At 46.6% G+C, this 18,525-nt stretch overlaps 1 protein-coding gene across 1 annotated transcript in view; it reads right to left on the bottom strand.

The window, feature by feature from the left end:
• The window catches only part of LOC119430909 (calcium-activated chloride channel regulator 1), a 31,680-nt gene extending 13,398 nt beyond the window's left edge, over positions 1 to 18,282 (bottom strand). The window contains exons 1-8 of the mRNA XM_049657487.1: positions 18,077 to 18,282; positions 12,657 to 12,813; positions 12,027 to 12,324; positions 9,289 to 9,395; positions 7,912 to 8,085; positions 5,706 to 5,827; positions 3,457 to 3,571; positions 2,088 to 2,254 (exon numbers count right to left, since the gene is read on the bottom strand). Coding sequence (XP_049513444.1) covers positions 2,088 to 2,254; positions 3,457 to 3,571; positions 5,706 to 5,827; positions 7,912 to 8,085; positions 9,289 to 9,395; positions 12,027 to 12,324; positions 12,657 to 12,812 — 1,139 coding nt within the window. The 5' untranslated portion in view covers position 12,813; positions 18,077 to 18,282. The remainder of the gene's footprint in view (positions 1 to 2,087; positions 2,255 to 3,456; positions 3,572 to 5,705; positions 5,828 to 7,911; positions 8,086 to 9,288; positions 9,396 to 12,026; positions 12,325 to 12,656; positions 12,814 to 18,076) is intronic.
• Between the last annotated feature and the right edge of the window lie 243 nt (positions 18,283 to 18,525).

The following is an 18,525-nucleotide window of genomic DNA, read 5'->3' as shown; positions in this document are numbered from 1 at the left end:
AGCGATTTTGCATGCGATTCGGGAGCCGAGTTTTTGCACACGCAGATCTGTTGACGGACACGAAAAATGCGTAGAACCCGAGCCATAGACAGCTTCACTGTAAAGCACAATAGCCAAACATCATCATCATCAGCGTATTTATGTCGACTGCAGGACGAAGCCCTCTCCCGTCGACCTCGAACAACGTCTAGCGCAGCTGGCCCCCATTTTAGGCCTGCAAATTTCTTCATTTCATCACAACGCCTAGTTCTCTGTCATCTCGAGCGCGCTCCCATTCTCTTGGCACCCATCGTGTAAACTGTAATAGAGTAACAGAATTACCGGTTATTAGCGGTTACTGTATAGACTCTTGTAAGTACCGCACTGTTTTCACAATTTTGACAAAGGGCGGCCTTACACGGGACCGAACCTTTGGGTTTGGTCCCGCGTAAGGGCCGCTACTAGATGGCTCTAGATACTAGATGTCACTAATAGATGACTATCGCCCTGTACTACGATCTAGTACGCGGAAGTACGCACCGTGAGTAAATTCACCGATGTACGCGCGCGGCATGGGAGCACCGAACGCGATTGCCTCTATTGAAAAAAAAAAAGATCTCTTTTTTTTCAGATTTTGGGCTGCCACGTTACGGGTGGGGCCCTTACATGAGTCTATGCGGTATCTGCCCTACGCGTACGCTGGTCATACTCGCTAACAACTTGAAAATGCTGCGCAAAACCACAGGGAATAAAGAGAACGCAGAGGCTGGACTGCGCTACGCTCCAAGAAGGATAATTTTTTGTAAAGGTGTGCAAAATGTCATAGTTAACGCTAACCACACGCTTTGACCTTAAATAAACGGCAATAGTAGCGCGTAACAGCCATAGCCGTCGCTACTAGAAGGAGACTGCGCTAACGTAGTTGTCCTTGTAGTAATGACGGCTACGCCTGCTCACGATTTCACCTGAGAATGTTTAGAATATATTAACAACGAGGAATTCTTTAATGCAAGTTTAGCGAAGCGAGCCACACAGAGATACAAACACACAGTAACTAATATTTTAGCGGAGCATTGAGAACTCTGTTCGTGTACAGACGCGTGCAAACTTAAGAAGCAAGGGTGCCGCGAAAAAAAAACTAATTTTTCTACGTAGCCTATATAAGGCATGCCAGCTTAATTAAAGTGGTACATACAGCCTACGTGCGCTTGTTCAACCAATAGAATATGCTGAAGTAATTCCATGTCGCACAGCTTGTCCAGAAAAAAATATTTTTTCAGCCTTTTCGCCCTTTTTTTTTTTTATGACGTGGCCTCTAAACTTTTGCTCGCAACTAACTGTATCTTCGCGCATTTAACCATGCAGTAGCATTCCCTTAGACAGGACAAACAACGCAGGCGACTGGAGAGGAGATGAGGGCGCACGACCAATTCCTGTCCCGAAATCTGCACTATTTCTCGTGTTGGACGTAAACCTGCCAGCCCGGCTTGGAACCGTCGGGCGTGAACGTGTCCATCTCGCACGTCTGCTCCTGAGGCGATGTTCAGAAATGAACCTCTGATAATCGATGTAGAAATCGCATGATAACCTAGGCACAGTGTTTAAGCACACCCACCCCCTCTTCCTCCTCCCTGATCGTTTAGTTTATTTTCGCAAATTTTACGACGAGAGTCAGGGATGCTAGGAGATTACTCAACACACTGTTGTTGTAAATGAATTCGGCTATATGGGGCGATCACTTTTAATTTTTCCGGATTTTTTAGAAAATCACCTGTGGCAGATAGCACAATTCTGGTACTTGAGCTGGATTATTCGTAGGGGCGGACAATACTAGCACTAGAAATCGAAAGACATGTTCAACTAATTAACCAAAATTCACTAATTAGCTTCTAACTTAGTTACATTACGGCACATATCGCAATTCACGAATTGTAGACGTTCGATTATTATCACGAGCGCTGCTACGCGTGCGTGATTGGCCTCCGTAACTCCACCCTTCATTGCCACTCGAAGTTGACCGGCAGTACGGGCGCCGCTATCGTTACCTCGAGGGACTTTTGCAGAGCGCATCCGATACAGGTGAAGCCATTGGCTTCCAGCTTCAGCACTTTCTCGACGAGCTCCTCTCGCGAAGACTCTGCCACAGGAGGTCAGCGGAGACGTCACCGAGGCGATCTCGTTGAACTCGAACGATTCCCACTTCCATCCCGTCCGGTATGAGCGCCTGGATGAACTGGCTCGCCGCTGCCTTCAGGTACCCGATCCGGTCGCTGGTCTACAAAACAAAAAAAAAATAAAGAGAAAGAGGTGACTTCGATTTTCCTTTTAGCTCTCAGTCCATCCAGTGTGGCCAATCCCCTCGTGGGTACGAGCCATGTTTTGAGGCAATAACAACAACTTGCTGACTGCGACAACAGCAGGCGTTGTTGTTGTCGTTGTTGTTGTCATTGTCATTGTTGTATACCCACAGGGGTGGATTGGTCGTGGATCAAATAGTTGAGAGAAACAAGCAAGGATGAAGGAAACTAACAATTTGGATGTTACCACTTACAGATAAATATTCTAGGGTGCAGGAAAAAGTAGAAATTATAACAAGATACACACGAACCGCTGAAATAAAGAAAAAAATTCGCAATTTCGTTCTACAATAAAAGTTTATTCCTCCTCCTCCTTCGCCCGAAAGGCAAAGCATCGATTGCGATAGCAAATTATTAGACAGCTATACGAAGTAAGGATAGTAGTTTTTATCAGCCGTATAAACTCGTAAACATTCGCTTACCAACAAAATTAACGAGCATGGTGTCACACGCGCACAAGCAAACATGAACACGTACTCACTCGGTGACCGCGGACACTCACTGTCAGAACGCCGGCGTCAGGAAGCGCGACAGAAGCAGCGAGCGATTGACCTTCGTGCTGCCTCTCACTTCAACGCGAACTACGCGGCGAGAACACTGCGTACACGAAGCTATCAGCACTCGGGGCACTTTGTCCCCATCGCAGATCAATTTCTAGTTAGGGCCCGCGCGGCCGCGCTCGGCCGTGCCTTACGCAGCCGGAGTAGAACGTCACCCCCTCTCCGGGTGCATTGCTCGCAACGGAAGACGACGCGCTTCCTCCCCGCTTTCCTCCCATTCCCGCGCGAGATTCAGCCGCTATCGTCGGCTCACCCTCGCACGCTTTCACTCGCACATACGGCGGGCGGCCACGATGTTATCGCGCTTTGACTTTATACGGAACATCACGGCGACGACGACGACGGAAATGCGCCTGAAGTGTCCATATAATTGCTATCGCAATAAGAACGCAGGATACAGATGGGGGCGAGATTTGTCACGGGTATAGGTAACGGTTTACGATTACCGGCCTGATTCAAAGGGGTTGCCATTAGCGATTATCATCAACATCGCCCATACGAAGTACAATCCGCCACCTCGTAATCACCGCACATAGTATATCATCTGTCGTCACACCTACCTTCATGCTGCCCGAGACGTCCAGCGCGAAAATCACTCTGCCCAGTGCGCGTTCCCGCTTCTGCACCTCCGTGAACTTCACCTCGAAGGTCCTGTCGGGGGTCGTCGGGGCCAACCTGCGTATAGTGATACCACACCGACGCAGCGTTCACGTTAATGACGGCGCACAAATGGAAACAGAGCAATCATTAGAAGAAAAAAAAAGCGATGTTAGCCACTTTTAAAGCGAAAACAGCGCAGACTGACGTCGGCAAGGGAGACGAACTGGAACAGGAAGGTTACCTGTTACGGTTAAATATGTTACCTGTCTTTTTATTTGTGTTTAGCTCAACTGATTTTTTTTTTTGGGGGGGGGGGGGGGGGGGGCAAATAGCGCTTCTCCGCCTTTTCATGTGCAAAAGGATAGAAGGACGCTCGTTTTGTGCCCTTCCATGTCGGCGCCATCGTATCTAGCGCTTAATAGTTGTTACAAATTCCTGGTGGATTTGAATAAGTGGAAATTACCTACACAAATAATCGCAATGCCAAGGTAGCTAAATAACAAGTGTAAGTAAAGGACGCTTTTTCTTATAATTATTTAGTGCACATGTTGCAATTGCAAGATTGAAGCCGATCAGTATTGAAATTATGTGGGTTTAAAAAAAAGTTACGTTTCCAGATATTCTTCCTAAAATGTGCTATCAAATACATCGGCGTTCCCTAACGATTTCCCAAAAGCGTCCTTCCAACAGTTCCAGACGATCTTACTCGGAACACCAATGCATATTTTAAGCGATTTTGCAGACGATTATCCGGGGAATTGTGCTAAGCTTTGCAGAGTCAATGGCGTGAGTACGTGCTTATACGAGAGAACTGTGGTGGGTTACATTCCTGAATGTTTTTTGTCAACTTTGTCTTGAAAGAAGAAAAAGAAAGAAAAATTGTCGGCGCATCCGTCCTCTGGAGATGATTGCTTAGCGACGTTAATGCGTTAGCATTAGGAGTGTCAAAGTGTGGGAAGCTGGTCACGTGGTCGAGTTAGTGCGGGGTGGCAGAGCTTCGAAGAGCGTGTATGTATGTATACTGCAGCTGAAGGTCGTCTGCTCCGGACCACCATCAGTTGCACTTCGCTCCTCGAAAAGGCAGGACGTGTGTCGATTGGGCTCCTGAACAAACACTTTGCAATGTGGTGAAAGCCATTTAAATCATGGATCCGGGACCTCAAAGAGGGGCGACATAATGCTCACGCATTTCTCTCACATTCACCACTAAATCGCCACTGAATGGGTGTGCAGTTGCTGAAGTTACGGTTTATATATTATAATTACTATTACGATCATTGCAACGATTATAATGAGGAAAGTAACGAGACAGATACATGGCTTTGATATTCACAAGTGCAGATTACTTATACAAGTGCCTAACCAAGCACGCGGAGTGGCTGGGGTCCTCTCTCGCGCGTCCCTCCGGACAAGTGGCGCCATCTACCGGTGCCGCCGCGAAGTCCGCGCGTACCACATTTCCAGTGGCACATGCCTGTTTACCCAAGTTGGTCAAGAACGTTCACTGAAGAGTGACACACACCTACTGACACATACCCAGCGACCCAAGTTGATATCAGAAAGGTTCATTGAAGACCTGCACAGAACCGAGTCGCACATACCTAGTGCTCCAAGTCGGCGTCAAAGAGCTTCTTCGAACAGCGTGGTACCCACCCAGTTCCGCGCCTACTGGGGCCCGTGCCGGCGCGAAAGAGGTTCGTTGAAGACCGGCACGAATGTGCACATTGCCGCATACTCAGTGACCCAAGTTAGTGCGATGGTTGGGTTTGAACCCTATTCCTTCAGCAAAGCAACCCGATGGGCTACCCATTCGACTACGCACAACCCAGTGACCCAGGTAGGCGGGAAAATGGTTAGATACAAACATACATATATATGTAAACATACATGCATAGATAGATAAATACATAGCTCCCGGCAAGTGTATGAAGTACCCTAAGAATGCTAACGCATTAAGAGTCAGTCACTCAGGTCAGGTCTAGTCAGGTCTAGCTTGACCGGCCGAATGACGAGCAAGAAGGCATGCAGGCAGACGCCTCCTCTTCGCATCGAGGTGGTGAGAAGAGGAGTCGTTATGACATGCGGTATTTCCTCTACGGCAAACGAGTTGTCACCATACCTGTATGTTACCTGCTGCATCAGCAGGCCCTATGGACACCAATACCTCCTGACACGCACACCTAATTATAAAAAAGTGCGTTTCACTCACTGTTTGAAATCCTCGTTGGCGCTGATAACTTCCCACGTGGACTTGCGTTCGCAAAGGTGGTTGTGCTTGTTGGGCGCAAAGATGTTGTGAGTCTTGTTGGCGCTCTCGCAGAAGTCCGTCACCTGTGTCAACGAACGCGAGCAAGGATGTTACTGAGAACTCACTCGCGCTCATTGAACAGCTGTTATCCGCGCCCACCCATTCTAACAAAGTGACCGCGTGAATGTGTGCACCTGGAACTTTAGATATTTGTCATTGCACCGATAATACTTAGGCCGCTCAAATCATGACTACGCCCATGCCACCGATTTCCGTTATATAAATTAGTACTTATTCGCTTGGCTGTTTGTAATACTCCAAGAAAACGAGTTCGTGTTCACAGCTGAGAACGCATGGAAGAAATGGCAACCGTGAAGAGCTTAGATGTCTCCAAGACCGCAGCCAAAGTCGCGAGAGAAGACTGAGTTCGTATGACACAATATTTAGGACCGATTACAGCTTAATCGTTAAGAGACAGGAAGAGAGCGGTGTGGATCAGAGAACAAACGGGGATAGCCGATGTTCTAGTTGACATTAAGCGGAAGAAATGGAGCTGGGCAGGCCATGTAATGCGTAGGATGGATAACCGGTGGACCATTAGGGTTACAGAATGGATACCAAGAGAAAGGAAGCGCAGTCGAGGACGGCAGAAAACCAGGTGGGATGATGAAGTTAGGAAATTTGCAGGCGCAAGTTGGAATACGCTAGCGCAAGACAGGGGTAATTGGAGATCGCAGGGAGAGGCCTTCGTCCTGCAGTGGACTTAAATATAGGCTGATGATGATGATTACAGCTTAATCGACAAGAGATAATCATTATTAATTCGTTCGGAAATATAACAAAATGGCGAGATGTTATTAAAGAAGACTTCAATGCGTACCACGGCGACTTAGGAAGAAATCGGTAGGGCGAAGTGTAAGAGAGTCGTCAAAAACAGAAACTGCGTAAATAATTTGGACAGTCAAACTGACATCAAAAAATTAATAGATATTAACAGAAATATACATGAAAGCAACGCCTTTATGAAATGAAGGAATGCAGTGAATATTCAAACAGCGATCGTTGCAGAAGGATAACTTGAAATGTGGCTCAGTGACGCGTGCTAAACAATTTTTGTGTTTAGCAAAGTGTCACCTGATACTCTTTTTCTTTACTTCAATACAAGAAGTAGATACGTTGAACTGTTTGGTCCACAAACGACATCATCATTTTATCCCATGCCAACTGTCCAATGCAGGATGAAGGCCTCTCCCGTCGATGTCCAGTTATCCCTTGCGTCACCAAACTCCGTCATATATGCCTATTTTTACCATTTCATCCCCAAACTTCCCTATTTTCCTCAAGTTTCCCCATTTCATCACCCCACCTCTGCCACCATTTTCCTTCCCTTGAAAACCTTCCCAACTACGTTTCCTCCTCTTAGTCTTAGCTGGATTACAAGCTATGCCCGTTCGCTCGTCTTCGTCCTGTCCCTCATACTCACATTTACCATTTCCCATCTCAATGCTCGTAATACGGTCCCCACCTTCCTCACAAGCTTCCTTATTAAATCTAAAGTTTCAATCCCACAGGTAATTAAGTATTCGTAGAATGCGCTAACCCGAAGCTTTAGCCCCCTCAGTCCCGAATTATGTCTAAGTGTTAATTCTCAGGGCATTTTGGACCTGCATCATGAATACTCAAGTCACATCAGGTCACTGATCATAATTGCAAAAATTAATGAATTACAAATATTAAACTCCGTAGATTATGAGTTATATCATTTCTTTATTTTTACGCTAAATTGACTTGCCTTATGTCGTTATGGTGTATCTTCACTGGTCAGATCATTCAAAAGTAACTCGTTTCGCCATATAGAGACACCGTGACCCCCCCCCCCCCCCCCCCCCCGAGAAGAGTCAAATCAGGTACTTCAGCCCATATTAAAGATAGATAAGATATTTGAAGTGGTTAGCCTAGCGACAGGGCATGGCATGCTACTCCGGGCAAGATGGTGCGTGATGAAAGAAAGGCAGTGAGATAAAAAAAATAAAACAAAGCACGTACACGCAGACACAAATGCAATCACACGAAAGTCATTTACATAGTCTCATTGACGCCTGCAGTCTTATTCATATGTGACTACCGTGTGTACAGTCTCGGTGGGCTGCATATGGCGGCCACTTACGCCCTTGAGGTACGGCATGAACATGATGGATGACGTCACGGGGTTCTCTCTGCTCTGCTCGAAGTGCGCCTTGCACTTGGTGGAGACGCGGCATCCCTTGTAGATGCGGCAAGGTTCACCCGTCTCTGTAGACGCCGTGAACTTGATCCGGGATGAGCATGCGCTGGCACGAACCTACCGATAGATGGCAGTGATGGAACGATCAGCATAGGGTGCCTCTAGATCAGCACGTGACGTTTACACCAAGTTGAGTTCTCAACATGGTACTGACATGATATTTCCGACTATTCGTATTCTTTTTTTTTTCGTTGAACGAAGGTCCTAGAGCTCTAATCCCTAGAAGGAATAGTGACAAGCCTCAGAGCACCGTGAATAATTCAATATAGCAGCTATTCTACCGCCAGTTTCGGTTTCGTTTCCAGGAGGATGATAATGTGACGTCACAACACAGTATATGTTCACGTGGAAGCAGGAAATCACGACGTTTTGACATTCGTTCCGGCTAGCTCAGTCCTCTAGTATGCCGCTACATCGGGCCTCACAAAGAGTAGCAGCAAAGAAGGCGACCGAGCCAGCCGGACCAGAAGCCAAAACGTCGCGAGTTCCTGCTCCCACTCTTCCCTGCAACCTCCTGTCTCGTGATGTCACAGCACAGTGACTTCCTTGAAAACGAACCGAAACTGGCCGCAGAAAAGATATTATAATAAATTATTTAGCGCGCTCTTCGGTTTTCTCAGTATTTTTTTTATCTTGGATCTGGAGACCGAACCTTCATTCAACGTAAAACAAATTTGAATAGTCGAAAATATCATGTCATTACCCCTTTAAAGGAGTATTCACAGATATTTTGAAGTTGTAGAAACTATACCACATGCTTCTCGCACGGACAAAGGACTACGCGTAGCACAGTACGAGGGGGGTGGAGGAGGGGTTGGAAAACACCTATAAGCCATTTTGATTTGATACTAAAATTGTCTCGAGATGTTATGCCTAGCGACGTCGATTTACCGTGACGCCATAACATAGAGCTAGATTTGTTGAAGCCGTGCAGCAATATGGCTAGGCATGGCGGTGTTGCCTATAAAAAAAAATAAACAAGGTTTCTGAGTGCGTATCGGAGGGGGCTACAGTCATGAGCCTCTGTATCGTGACGTCATCGCGCGCCCACCTCACGGGTACTGAAACAGAGAAAGGTTCGTAAAAGTAAGTATTATAGTAAATTATCTGGTGTGCTCTGGCGCTTTCTGTAGGTTCTCTAATGTTAAGAGCAGTCAGGCATTATTTTAAGGGGGGAGCTAAAACTATAAGATATGGGGGCTAAAACTATAACCGAAATTGAGCCTCGGTGAATCACGTGACTATATCTGAACGCCTCACCATGCCGAACTCGCAGTAGAGGCTCGGGTACCGGAAGCTCTCGGGGTCGCCGTACTCGTCGAACACGCCGTACCGGAAGTGAGCCCACTCGTGCACCAGCAAGTAGGCTGCGAATATAAGACTGGGTGTATGAAAAAACTTTGTGCACACAACCACACGAAGCCAACAGACAATAAAATGACGCCAAGGAAAGCATACAATAAATTACCCGTAGTTCTTATTTGAAATGTAGAAAGGTAAAGGTCAATTAAAATGGACGAAACGACAACTTGTCGCGCTTGACGCCGAACCCACAACCTCCGCATTGCAAGTTGAGCTACGGCAGTAGCTCAACTTAACCATTTGAGCTTAACCAGTTGACCTACAGCAGTAGCTGTTCTTCCATTCACTCTTTGGTATTTGCGTTCACAGCCATTGATGCTAATGGCCACCGTGACACCTATGTGATAAGGGCGGCCAACATAGGACGCCCTGATAATCAAGGCGGCCCTGTAAACGCGCCAACAATCGTTATAAACTACAAGTAGAGCATATAGTCTAAAATAAAATCAAGACTCAAGGGAAGCCGCTGGGTTACGTGGTTATTGTATGTACGCAGCCCTTGTTCCTGTCGTCATCATCATTTTTCAGGAGTTTATTTTTGTTCCCTTTCCTCCTTTCCTATTCATAGCAGCAGTCTAGATCATACTGAGACCAGCCTCTCTGCTTCTCCTGCAACACCTTCCCCCTCCCATTTCCTTGCATCTTGAATAGAAGCAACACACGAATTGAACGAGTAAGCGGGCTTCGCCTTAGAGTTGTCAATATTGCAGAGAAAGCCAGCTTTCAGCGATGTTCTTTTTATTTTTTTTTTTCGCTTCTTTTTTCGTACTATTCTGTCTAAATACATCATGCTACTTTCGAGGTTTCTGCGGCGCCTAAGATCGTCTTAGGAGAGGAGAGAAGTAAGCGGTAAAGCGGGGATGAAGGTTGTCTCAACATGTGGGAAAGCCTATACGGGCTATAAACTGAAAGGGGAGCCGACCGCAGACTTGACGAGGACAAACACCCCAGCGAACAAATACAAGCCATGTGAAACCTTCCCGACAAGTAAACAAAAATGCAGAGGCAAATACTAAGTACAACATCGATCGTTAAACAACACGAGATACAGAGAAGAAACAGAAGCAGTTGAAGCATTTAAGTTAGCGCCAGTGAGTCTTGTGTACATTTGGACAAAGAAAGAAAATAATTTACTAGAAAAGGAAGATCGAAACTAGACGCAAGCGGCGACCGCGTATATGTTACCTGAGTGACAGCAAGGCACTTTTATGAAACGCTTTGACTTCAAACAAGAGACATTAGCTCTAGCTCTATCGCTTTATTTTGAACATCGCAACTTTTTTTTTTTTTTTTACCTAAACGTAGTGCCACTCCAAAACCACATCGACAATGGACCAACTATAAGCCGCGCTTGTTATGTGTACTTCCTTTTTGGGCATCTAGACCACGTTCTTTAGTAACTCTTGCAACCAAATGGCCGTAGGTATGACGTCCAAACTAGCCCTTAAAGGAGCTGTGTATGCTGTGAAGAGTAAACATCTGTAATTCGATAAAAAAAATTAATGCGCAGAAACTACGAATGTTCAATGTTAGCGATGGCTTGTGGGACCATAATAGGAAACGCGTACACTGCACGAGACTCGAATGTGCGTTTGGTGAATTATTTATGTGCAGCCGCCGTTAAACAGTGGTTGTGAAGCACGTTGACGAGAGGAAACATGTCTCCGTCATAGTTTCTCATCCTGTCCCTCAGTAGTCATTTTGACGTCTGCGGACTTCTTTCATTTGATGCAGTAAGTGTGTTCTTCACTGTTCTTTGTTTGGCAATTGCAGCAGCTATCGTTCACATCAGCAAGGCATCATCTTCCATCCTCTCTTCGACTTCTTGTGGCGTGAGAGTTCGCCTTTCCCGTTTCCTTTGAGGGAGTTCGTTTTGCTGCTATTTCATTTGCCTTAGTAGCACACAACCTTGTCACGATTTGTTTTGTTTATGCTTGGCTTTGCAACTGAGACGAGAATGTCCTTGTTGCGCTCGGGAAGGCAACTGAGCATCAAATGAGCGCGCAGCCAGCTGGCCAATTCGTCATCGATAACGTCAATGACACCCACTAAAATTCTATTGCTGCCGAGCGGTGCCAGTGGCTCGCGCCACGGCTGACGTGACGTCATCGCGCCCTACGTGAACGCACGGCCGTACTCGAGTACGCGTGCGCGGGAAGCGCGCATGCTTTAGTCCGGCCGTGGTGGAGTAGCCGCGCGGGGAGTTTCGCACTGGTGACGTCAGAAGCGCGCGCTCCAACCAATCCTGGCGCAGCGTCTTCCTTCGCACTGGCCGCCTTCCCTCGCCACTTACATCCTTCCTCCTCCTACTGCACTGCCTAGGCTGTACTCCCTCTCCCCTCCTCTGCAACTCTGCAGGCCAGAACGACGGCGAAAACCCGGGGAAGTACTCAAAGACAGCTATCGCTTTGAGACGACTCCTTAATCAATCGCAGGCGCCGTTTCTGCGCCGTTTACAGGAGAAGGTAAAACACTCTTAAACATTGTTCGCGTTAAGTATCACGACACCTTCACACAATAAATCCTTCCTCATCACTCGACTCATTCATCGAAGGACGCGCGGCGCTCAGTTTCGATACCTGCTAAACTTGGCGCGTTATTCCGATCAATCAACACCCGCCGCTACCTGGCCTCACCTGGACTGCCGTAAACCTCGGCGATGGAATCGTTCAACTCTCCCAGGAAGCGCGGCGTCAGGTGGACGTACTCTCCGCGCTCACCGCATCCCCGGGGCTGCAGCGTGTACGGAGTGTCGCCGTACTGCGGGTTCCGCGCTGCAACCCTCACGTCGGCCACCGAAAACAGGCTGGCCGTGGTGCTCTTGGCTTGCGGCCTAGCGGGCCACGTGTCCGGAACGGCGATGGTCACGCTGCCGAAGTGCACCAGACCGCGGGTGGCCCGGTGGAGGAACGTCGAGGCAGAGCGGAACAGGGCCTTCGAGAAAGTAGTTAAAGGCGAGGTTATCGTAGAGATTGACCGGTTGGAAAAAATCCTGACAGGCTGATCATTCATTGATCGATAAAGTGAAAACGAGTATTTTTTTCTTGCAAAGAGATATAGACAGACAGATTGATAGACAGATTAGACAGATTGGCAGATAGATCGACAGACAGATCGATAGATAGATCGACAGATAGATTAGACAGACAGACAGACAGACAGACAGACAGACAGACAGACAGACAGACAGACAGACAGACAGATCGATAGATAGATTAGACAGACAAATAGATTGGCGTTTCAATGAATTGTCAATACGTATATACCTTGATGTTGTCGATTATTCGCTCATCGGGTTCCACGGACGGGTGGATGGCGACTACGATGTCCTCGTAGGCGCCCGTTGATTTGTCGATGTGCAGACCGTGGCTGGATGACCAGCACAGAGACACAGCCACGAACAGCAGCACAACGGGCCGCATCCTACGCGATGAAAGCACGTTAAATATCAGTCAATCAATTACTTCCATATGCTTGTGCAAAACACAGGGCAAGAACGATATGGCAGGCACCGTCTGTTCCCCGTTTATAACATGCCCCTGTGCGCAGCGATTGCCCCAAAAACATGCCGTAGCGGAGAATTGCTTGTTGTTTGATAGCATCTGCAGTGCGTACACGAAAGTCTGTCCTCGTCCGAATCCTCAGTAAATTTTGTAAGAGAGCAGTATGACCACACTGAGTACGTCCTGTGACATCCCTTAAAGTATCTTAAGAAGCCAACAAACAATGACACCAAGGACAACATAGTGGAAATTACTTGTGCTTACTAATTGAATTGAAGAAATTATAAATTCATGGAAATGAAAATGGATGAAAAACCAACTGGCCGCAGGTGGGGAACGATCCCACGTCTTCGCATTACGCGTGCGGTTATTTCTTTATTTCGATTAGTAAGTACAAGTAATTTCCCCTATGTTGTCCTTGGTGTCATTGTTTGTTAGCTCCTTATGATATTAATAAATCGGGCCTCTCGGTTCCCTTTCTTCTCGTTCATCCCTTAAAGTATGAAATACGGGTGCGCTAGTGGGCATTCACAGCCATGGTCACGTGCGTCCAAACCTCCATCAATCAAGAAATCAACCAATCAATCCGTTCCTCCCTCCGTCCGTCCGTTTATCTGTCTTTCAGCACGCGCGTGCGTGCGCACGTGTGTGTGTGTGTGTGTGTGTGTGTGTGTGTGTGTGTGTGTGTGTGTGTGTGTGTGTGTGTGTGTGTGTGTGTGTGTGTGTGTGTGTGTGTGTGTGTGTGTGTGTGTGTGTGTGTGTGTGTGTGTTGTAAGCGCTCAATAGGATGAAATAGAAGAATCATCTTTCATATTACTCCGCTTCACTTTTTCGAAAAATGACCACACGCCGATCCTAACACAATAATGAAACTACAGCAACAGTTCACAAAAATAAATAAAAGCTGAATTTACGCTAATACTAAGACGTATAACCACATGTGTCGGCGGTACGCCGCCCCGATCTCGCAAAAGCCTGCTTCCACTACACATATATGCTCATTCAAGATAGTAAAGTGGGATAACGCAGGGATCGTGCATGAAAGCTTCCCTTATCAGGGCTTCGGATCACCAAGTGAGAACGAGATTCACATCCCAAGTAGAAAGGCTAAAGCTTACAGGGTGCTTTTGGCAAGCATCGCCGAGCCCCTCAGTATCTGATTTCAAGAACAAGACCCCGGGGGTCGCTCAGCCTAAGAGCCGCTCGCGGCAAACAGTTGCAGTAATTCCGTTCGTGACGAAACATCGCACAATCTAAAGAATGGCGTTAATCTAGGGCATGCGTTACGCGGCCGTTCACTGCCCCAGATAAGCTTGGTAGCCTATGTAACAAAAAGTCAATCTAGAGACCGATACTAACGGAAGTTGAAAAAAGCATAGAAATAAGTTTTTCAAGTGGCGATGTAATGTCGTTTACCGGATTCCTCGTTTCTGCGGGCGTTTCTATGTCGTAAAAAAAAGGAGGGGGGGGGGGGGGCGTTATGTGAATGACCCGCACTCGCGAACACTGAAATAAAGTATATGCAAGCAAGCCACCTGGGCCACTGGGTTGCGTTGAGGGTGGCTGTCGACCCCTTTAAATATATATATATATATATATATATATATATATATATATATATATATATATATGGCAGCATTGTGTCGAATTACCATGACGAGCGCGCACGACTGACATCCGAAGCCTTCAACATCATGAAAATTTGGCGATGCATGCATGCTTCCCAGACTTGTTCACACCTTCCAAAGGCCATATCATCCATATCGGTGTCATTTCGTCCCATTAATTCCACGCATACTCCTTTTACGTCTTTTCTGTTTTTTTCTTGTTGGGTGGTACGCTACATAGGCTGCTTAAAAGAGTAAGCATTAAACGCTTGGTTGTTAGTGAGTGCCGGTGTCTGTCCTTTCCTGACGTCTTGTTCTTTTGAGCTGTTTCTGCTCAAGCCATCAACCAACCATCCCAAATGTGTATGCTTCTGACGTGCATTATGTCTTCGTCCTCCTCTCCACATGCACAAGATGGACAACTTAGTCCATGCAATCAAAAAAGGAACAAACAAAAATAAAGCTCGAGCCTTCCTTGATGATTATCTGTGTCATGCGAAGCATTTATGAAAGCTATATAGACGACACAAATGTGTGGGCAAACTTTTTTTTATTTCTCAAGTACTATTCTTCAAGGGCCCCGCACCAGGTCTGGCCATTTTGAGCTGACAAACTCACTGCATACAATGCGCGCTAACGATCATCTCTGCAAATTATAGCACCGCTATACGCCTCGCGAAAAGAGCTGAAATTTCAAACCTGCACTACAGATCCACATTTTTAGATTGCACAATCTCCGAGACAGGCCCATATTTGTCGGATACAGAACATCATCGCGTGTTTGCGATTGACCTTGCTTTTACCTTGGATCCGACTAGGGAAAGAAATGCTTCGCATTAAAAAAAAAAGGCTTGTGTAAGCAATGCAGAAAGCGAAGACAATGCAACAAAGTGTCCGCACTTCTCATATTCACTACGTCGCTGCATTTACCGAGAGCAGCAGTCTACATCGTATAGAGGGTGGATGTCTTCGGCTTGTCACCACAACACCGCAAAGCAAACGTACTATGGGAATGATAATCACCGCTGAAATCACCACAGCCAACAAAACTTCTGTCCCGATTCACTCATCTCCTTCAAACCCATGTGCACGGCAGAGCAGCTGACTCCGCCCATCACCTACCTGGACCAAGTATACCTGGCGGAATTATTCTCAGCAAATTCGACTTTACTTTGGAAGTGTGCGAATATTCGAAATTTCCAATGCGAATCGAATGGTCATTGCAATTCGATTCCGAATGATTCTGCTGCTAGAGATAACAGAAAACAGTTGTTTTTCATTTACAAAATAATTTGACATGACGTCTTGTGAACAGCATTACATGCAGGTATGAAATGACCGACCGTAAATAATACTGCAAGTAAGCCTCATTTTCTAACTAAGCAAACTCCGCACTAGCCTTATATTTTGGTTTGTTTAGAAATATATAAGGAAATATTCTATATTTGATTTGATATTCGGATACTGTTTTTCTCAATTACTTGTGTTTTTATTAGATTCAGGAAGGTCACTATTCCAACGCCCCTACTTTCTATTTGATAAAGAGAACGATAAAAAGAGAGAACATTTTATTTATTACATAAATATAAAGTACCTCTCTCACCTTGTCATTGCATCACGCTCACGCTTATCTATCTTGGGAAATCTTCTGTCGGACGCTGCTTACGTCATTGCTTAAGTGCTCTTCGCGATGTCCTTGAGAACGTTTGAATAATATCCACCGTCAAGTACGCTGACAGAGGTGGCCTGAAACTGAGGTTGCCTGCTTGTTAACCGCTGAGCGACAATAAAGTTTTATCTCTCTCTGCACGTCTTGCCACTTCGTGAGTCAGCGTTCATTGCCCGCTTGTTTCCTCGAGTTGCTCCCCCGTGTTTTCGTATATCCCGATGCGTCAACCGTAGCAATTAAAATTGTAGCGTGAGCGCTGCTTGCTTGTAACAATTAACATATGGAAATGTGAACAAATGGAACAGAAAACGGACATCTTTAAACAGTTTCATACGTGATTAATAAACATGACATAACAAACTGTAGCATTTACCAAACGAAAGTGAAAATGTCTACAGCATGTGGCATATACGCGTACAAAAAGAAGTTATATAAGATTGGGTTGGTTCAAAAGGAACTTGTGTAATAAATGAGTGTAGTGTCATTTTAAAAACTATGGTAGCGAGTTCCATAGACACTAAGACACCGTGACGACGGCGACATTAGGACAATGAGATGATAACGACGGTATGACAACGGATGCATAATGGAGTCTGTCTGACGGTGACGCAAAGACGACGATAGCATGAGCAGCGGCATAATCCCGATTGAATGAGGACAGGACCCCATAGGCAGGAAGCGAGATTTGTTGGATTAGGGCAGGAACAGTGGACGAGGAAGCACGGAAGCGTGATTCTCCTTTGAAAGCATCGTCAGAGGAGAAAGACCGATGCAAAATATCCGGCAGCGGAGGTGTCACGCGGGTAATGTATGTAGAGAACATGCAATGTGCGGTTCTGTTTCACATCGAACGAGACCGTGTCGGTACAAGTTCCACACGAAGCCATAAGTGGCTTGGGAAGAAGCTCGCTTCCGCTTCACTGCACCGCACGGCAGTGCAGGGCTGGCGCTGCGCAGCGTTAGTTAGGTCTCCAAAGACGCAGAGTGGGTTGGTTGCAATCAATAAACGACTAAGTGGACGCACCACTCAACCGGCTCGGTGGCGGAGCCAGGGTACGTATTCTGCGACGATCATGCACTTTCGGTGATGCTATATCGCCTTCGCGTGACGTATATTGTTCAACCAGCCAATCACGGTGCGCCTGACGGCTGAGGCCATATATAGTGTCACCGAAAGTGATCGTCGCCGAATACGTCCCCTGGTAGGATAGCAATCTGCTTTCAGGTGCTGGCAGTGAGCGTTGCGCGCATGCGCACTTGCCATATTAGTGTCCTTAGCTACACTTCGAAGTGTCAATTAATTCGCCCTCATTCTGCGATCTTCTAGTCTCCTTAGCTCAGATGGTAGAGTGACGGCCCACGAGTGACCGCCCCCCTGGTTTGATAGTGCAAGAAATGTAAAAAAAAAACAGTATTAGGATGGGCTCCCTTAAGTGAACGCCGCAAAAAAAATTTTTTCAGCTTACAATAAGCCAAACCGGAATTGGGACCGCGTCATACTTGAGTCCTCCACATTATTACATATCTGGCCGCAGGGACCATGTTTGTAAGGTTCAGGAGTATATCTCCCCAGGACATATCTTCTTAAGTTTTTCTTTCCTAGGGCCATGTCGAAATGGAATTTTTACCGGCTGAAGTCGTGAGCCCGGAACTCTGCTGACTTGTTTTACGCGCCCACGAAGTGACGACAGTGCAGTGCGGCGTTCAAAAGAAGGCTGACCTTGTGCAAACATTCCTTCGGTTTTATGACTGGAGTTGCCTGTAGGTCATGCGAAAGGATAAACCTCAACGGAGCTTCTGAGCGCAGTCACTGACTCGGGACTATATACCCAGTCTGCGGCCTTTCTTTTTAACCTCTTTGAACTAGAAAAAAATTAAAAAGTGGTATAGCGTACGGCCTCGCTCACCTTGAATATTGCGAGCAGCTGTCAGGAAGGGACGAACCGTCTCCTGGACACACCGACGACTCGAGCGAACGTTTTTGTCAGTAACGACAAGAAAATCACGGAAGCATCGATGCGTACGCATTCGCGAGTAGACTAGATGTGCACCTCGTGAGAACGAGTTGCTTGCACTTATATGGCGCATGAAACTACAGCGCCTTACCTAGCCTTGTGAAAGAAAGATAGAAGCCCCCGTTTTCGGTGCCGACGACAACAGCAGCAGCTCGACGGTGCACCACGACGCGTCTCAGATAAGATAAGCTAAAAGAATCATTATTAGGCGCGCGCGTAGCTCACTTTGGTTACGCGAGCCAGAGTTATCCGTCCGAACACAGAATAAAGTATCTAAAAGTGTGTTCAAACTTGCTTATCGAGTCGGCCTTTTGAGGATATCGCAGAAACATACAGTTCTA

Source organism: Dermacentor silvarum, chromosome 10 (assembly GCF_013339745.2).
Source record: "Dermacentor silvarum isolate Dsil-2018 chromosome 10, BIME_Dsil_1.4, whole genome shotgun sequence".
Taxonomy (NCBI): Eukaryota; Metazoa; Arthropoda; class Arachnida; order Ixodida; family Ixodidae; genus Dermacentor; species Dermacentor silvarum.
This window is presented reverse-complemented; position numbering and strand designations above follow the sequence as displayed.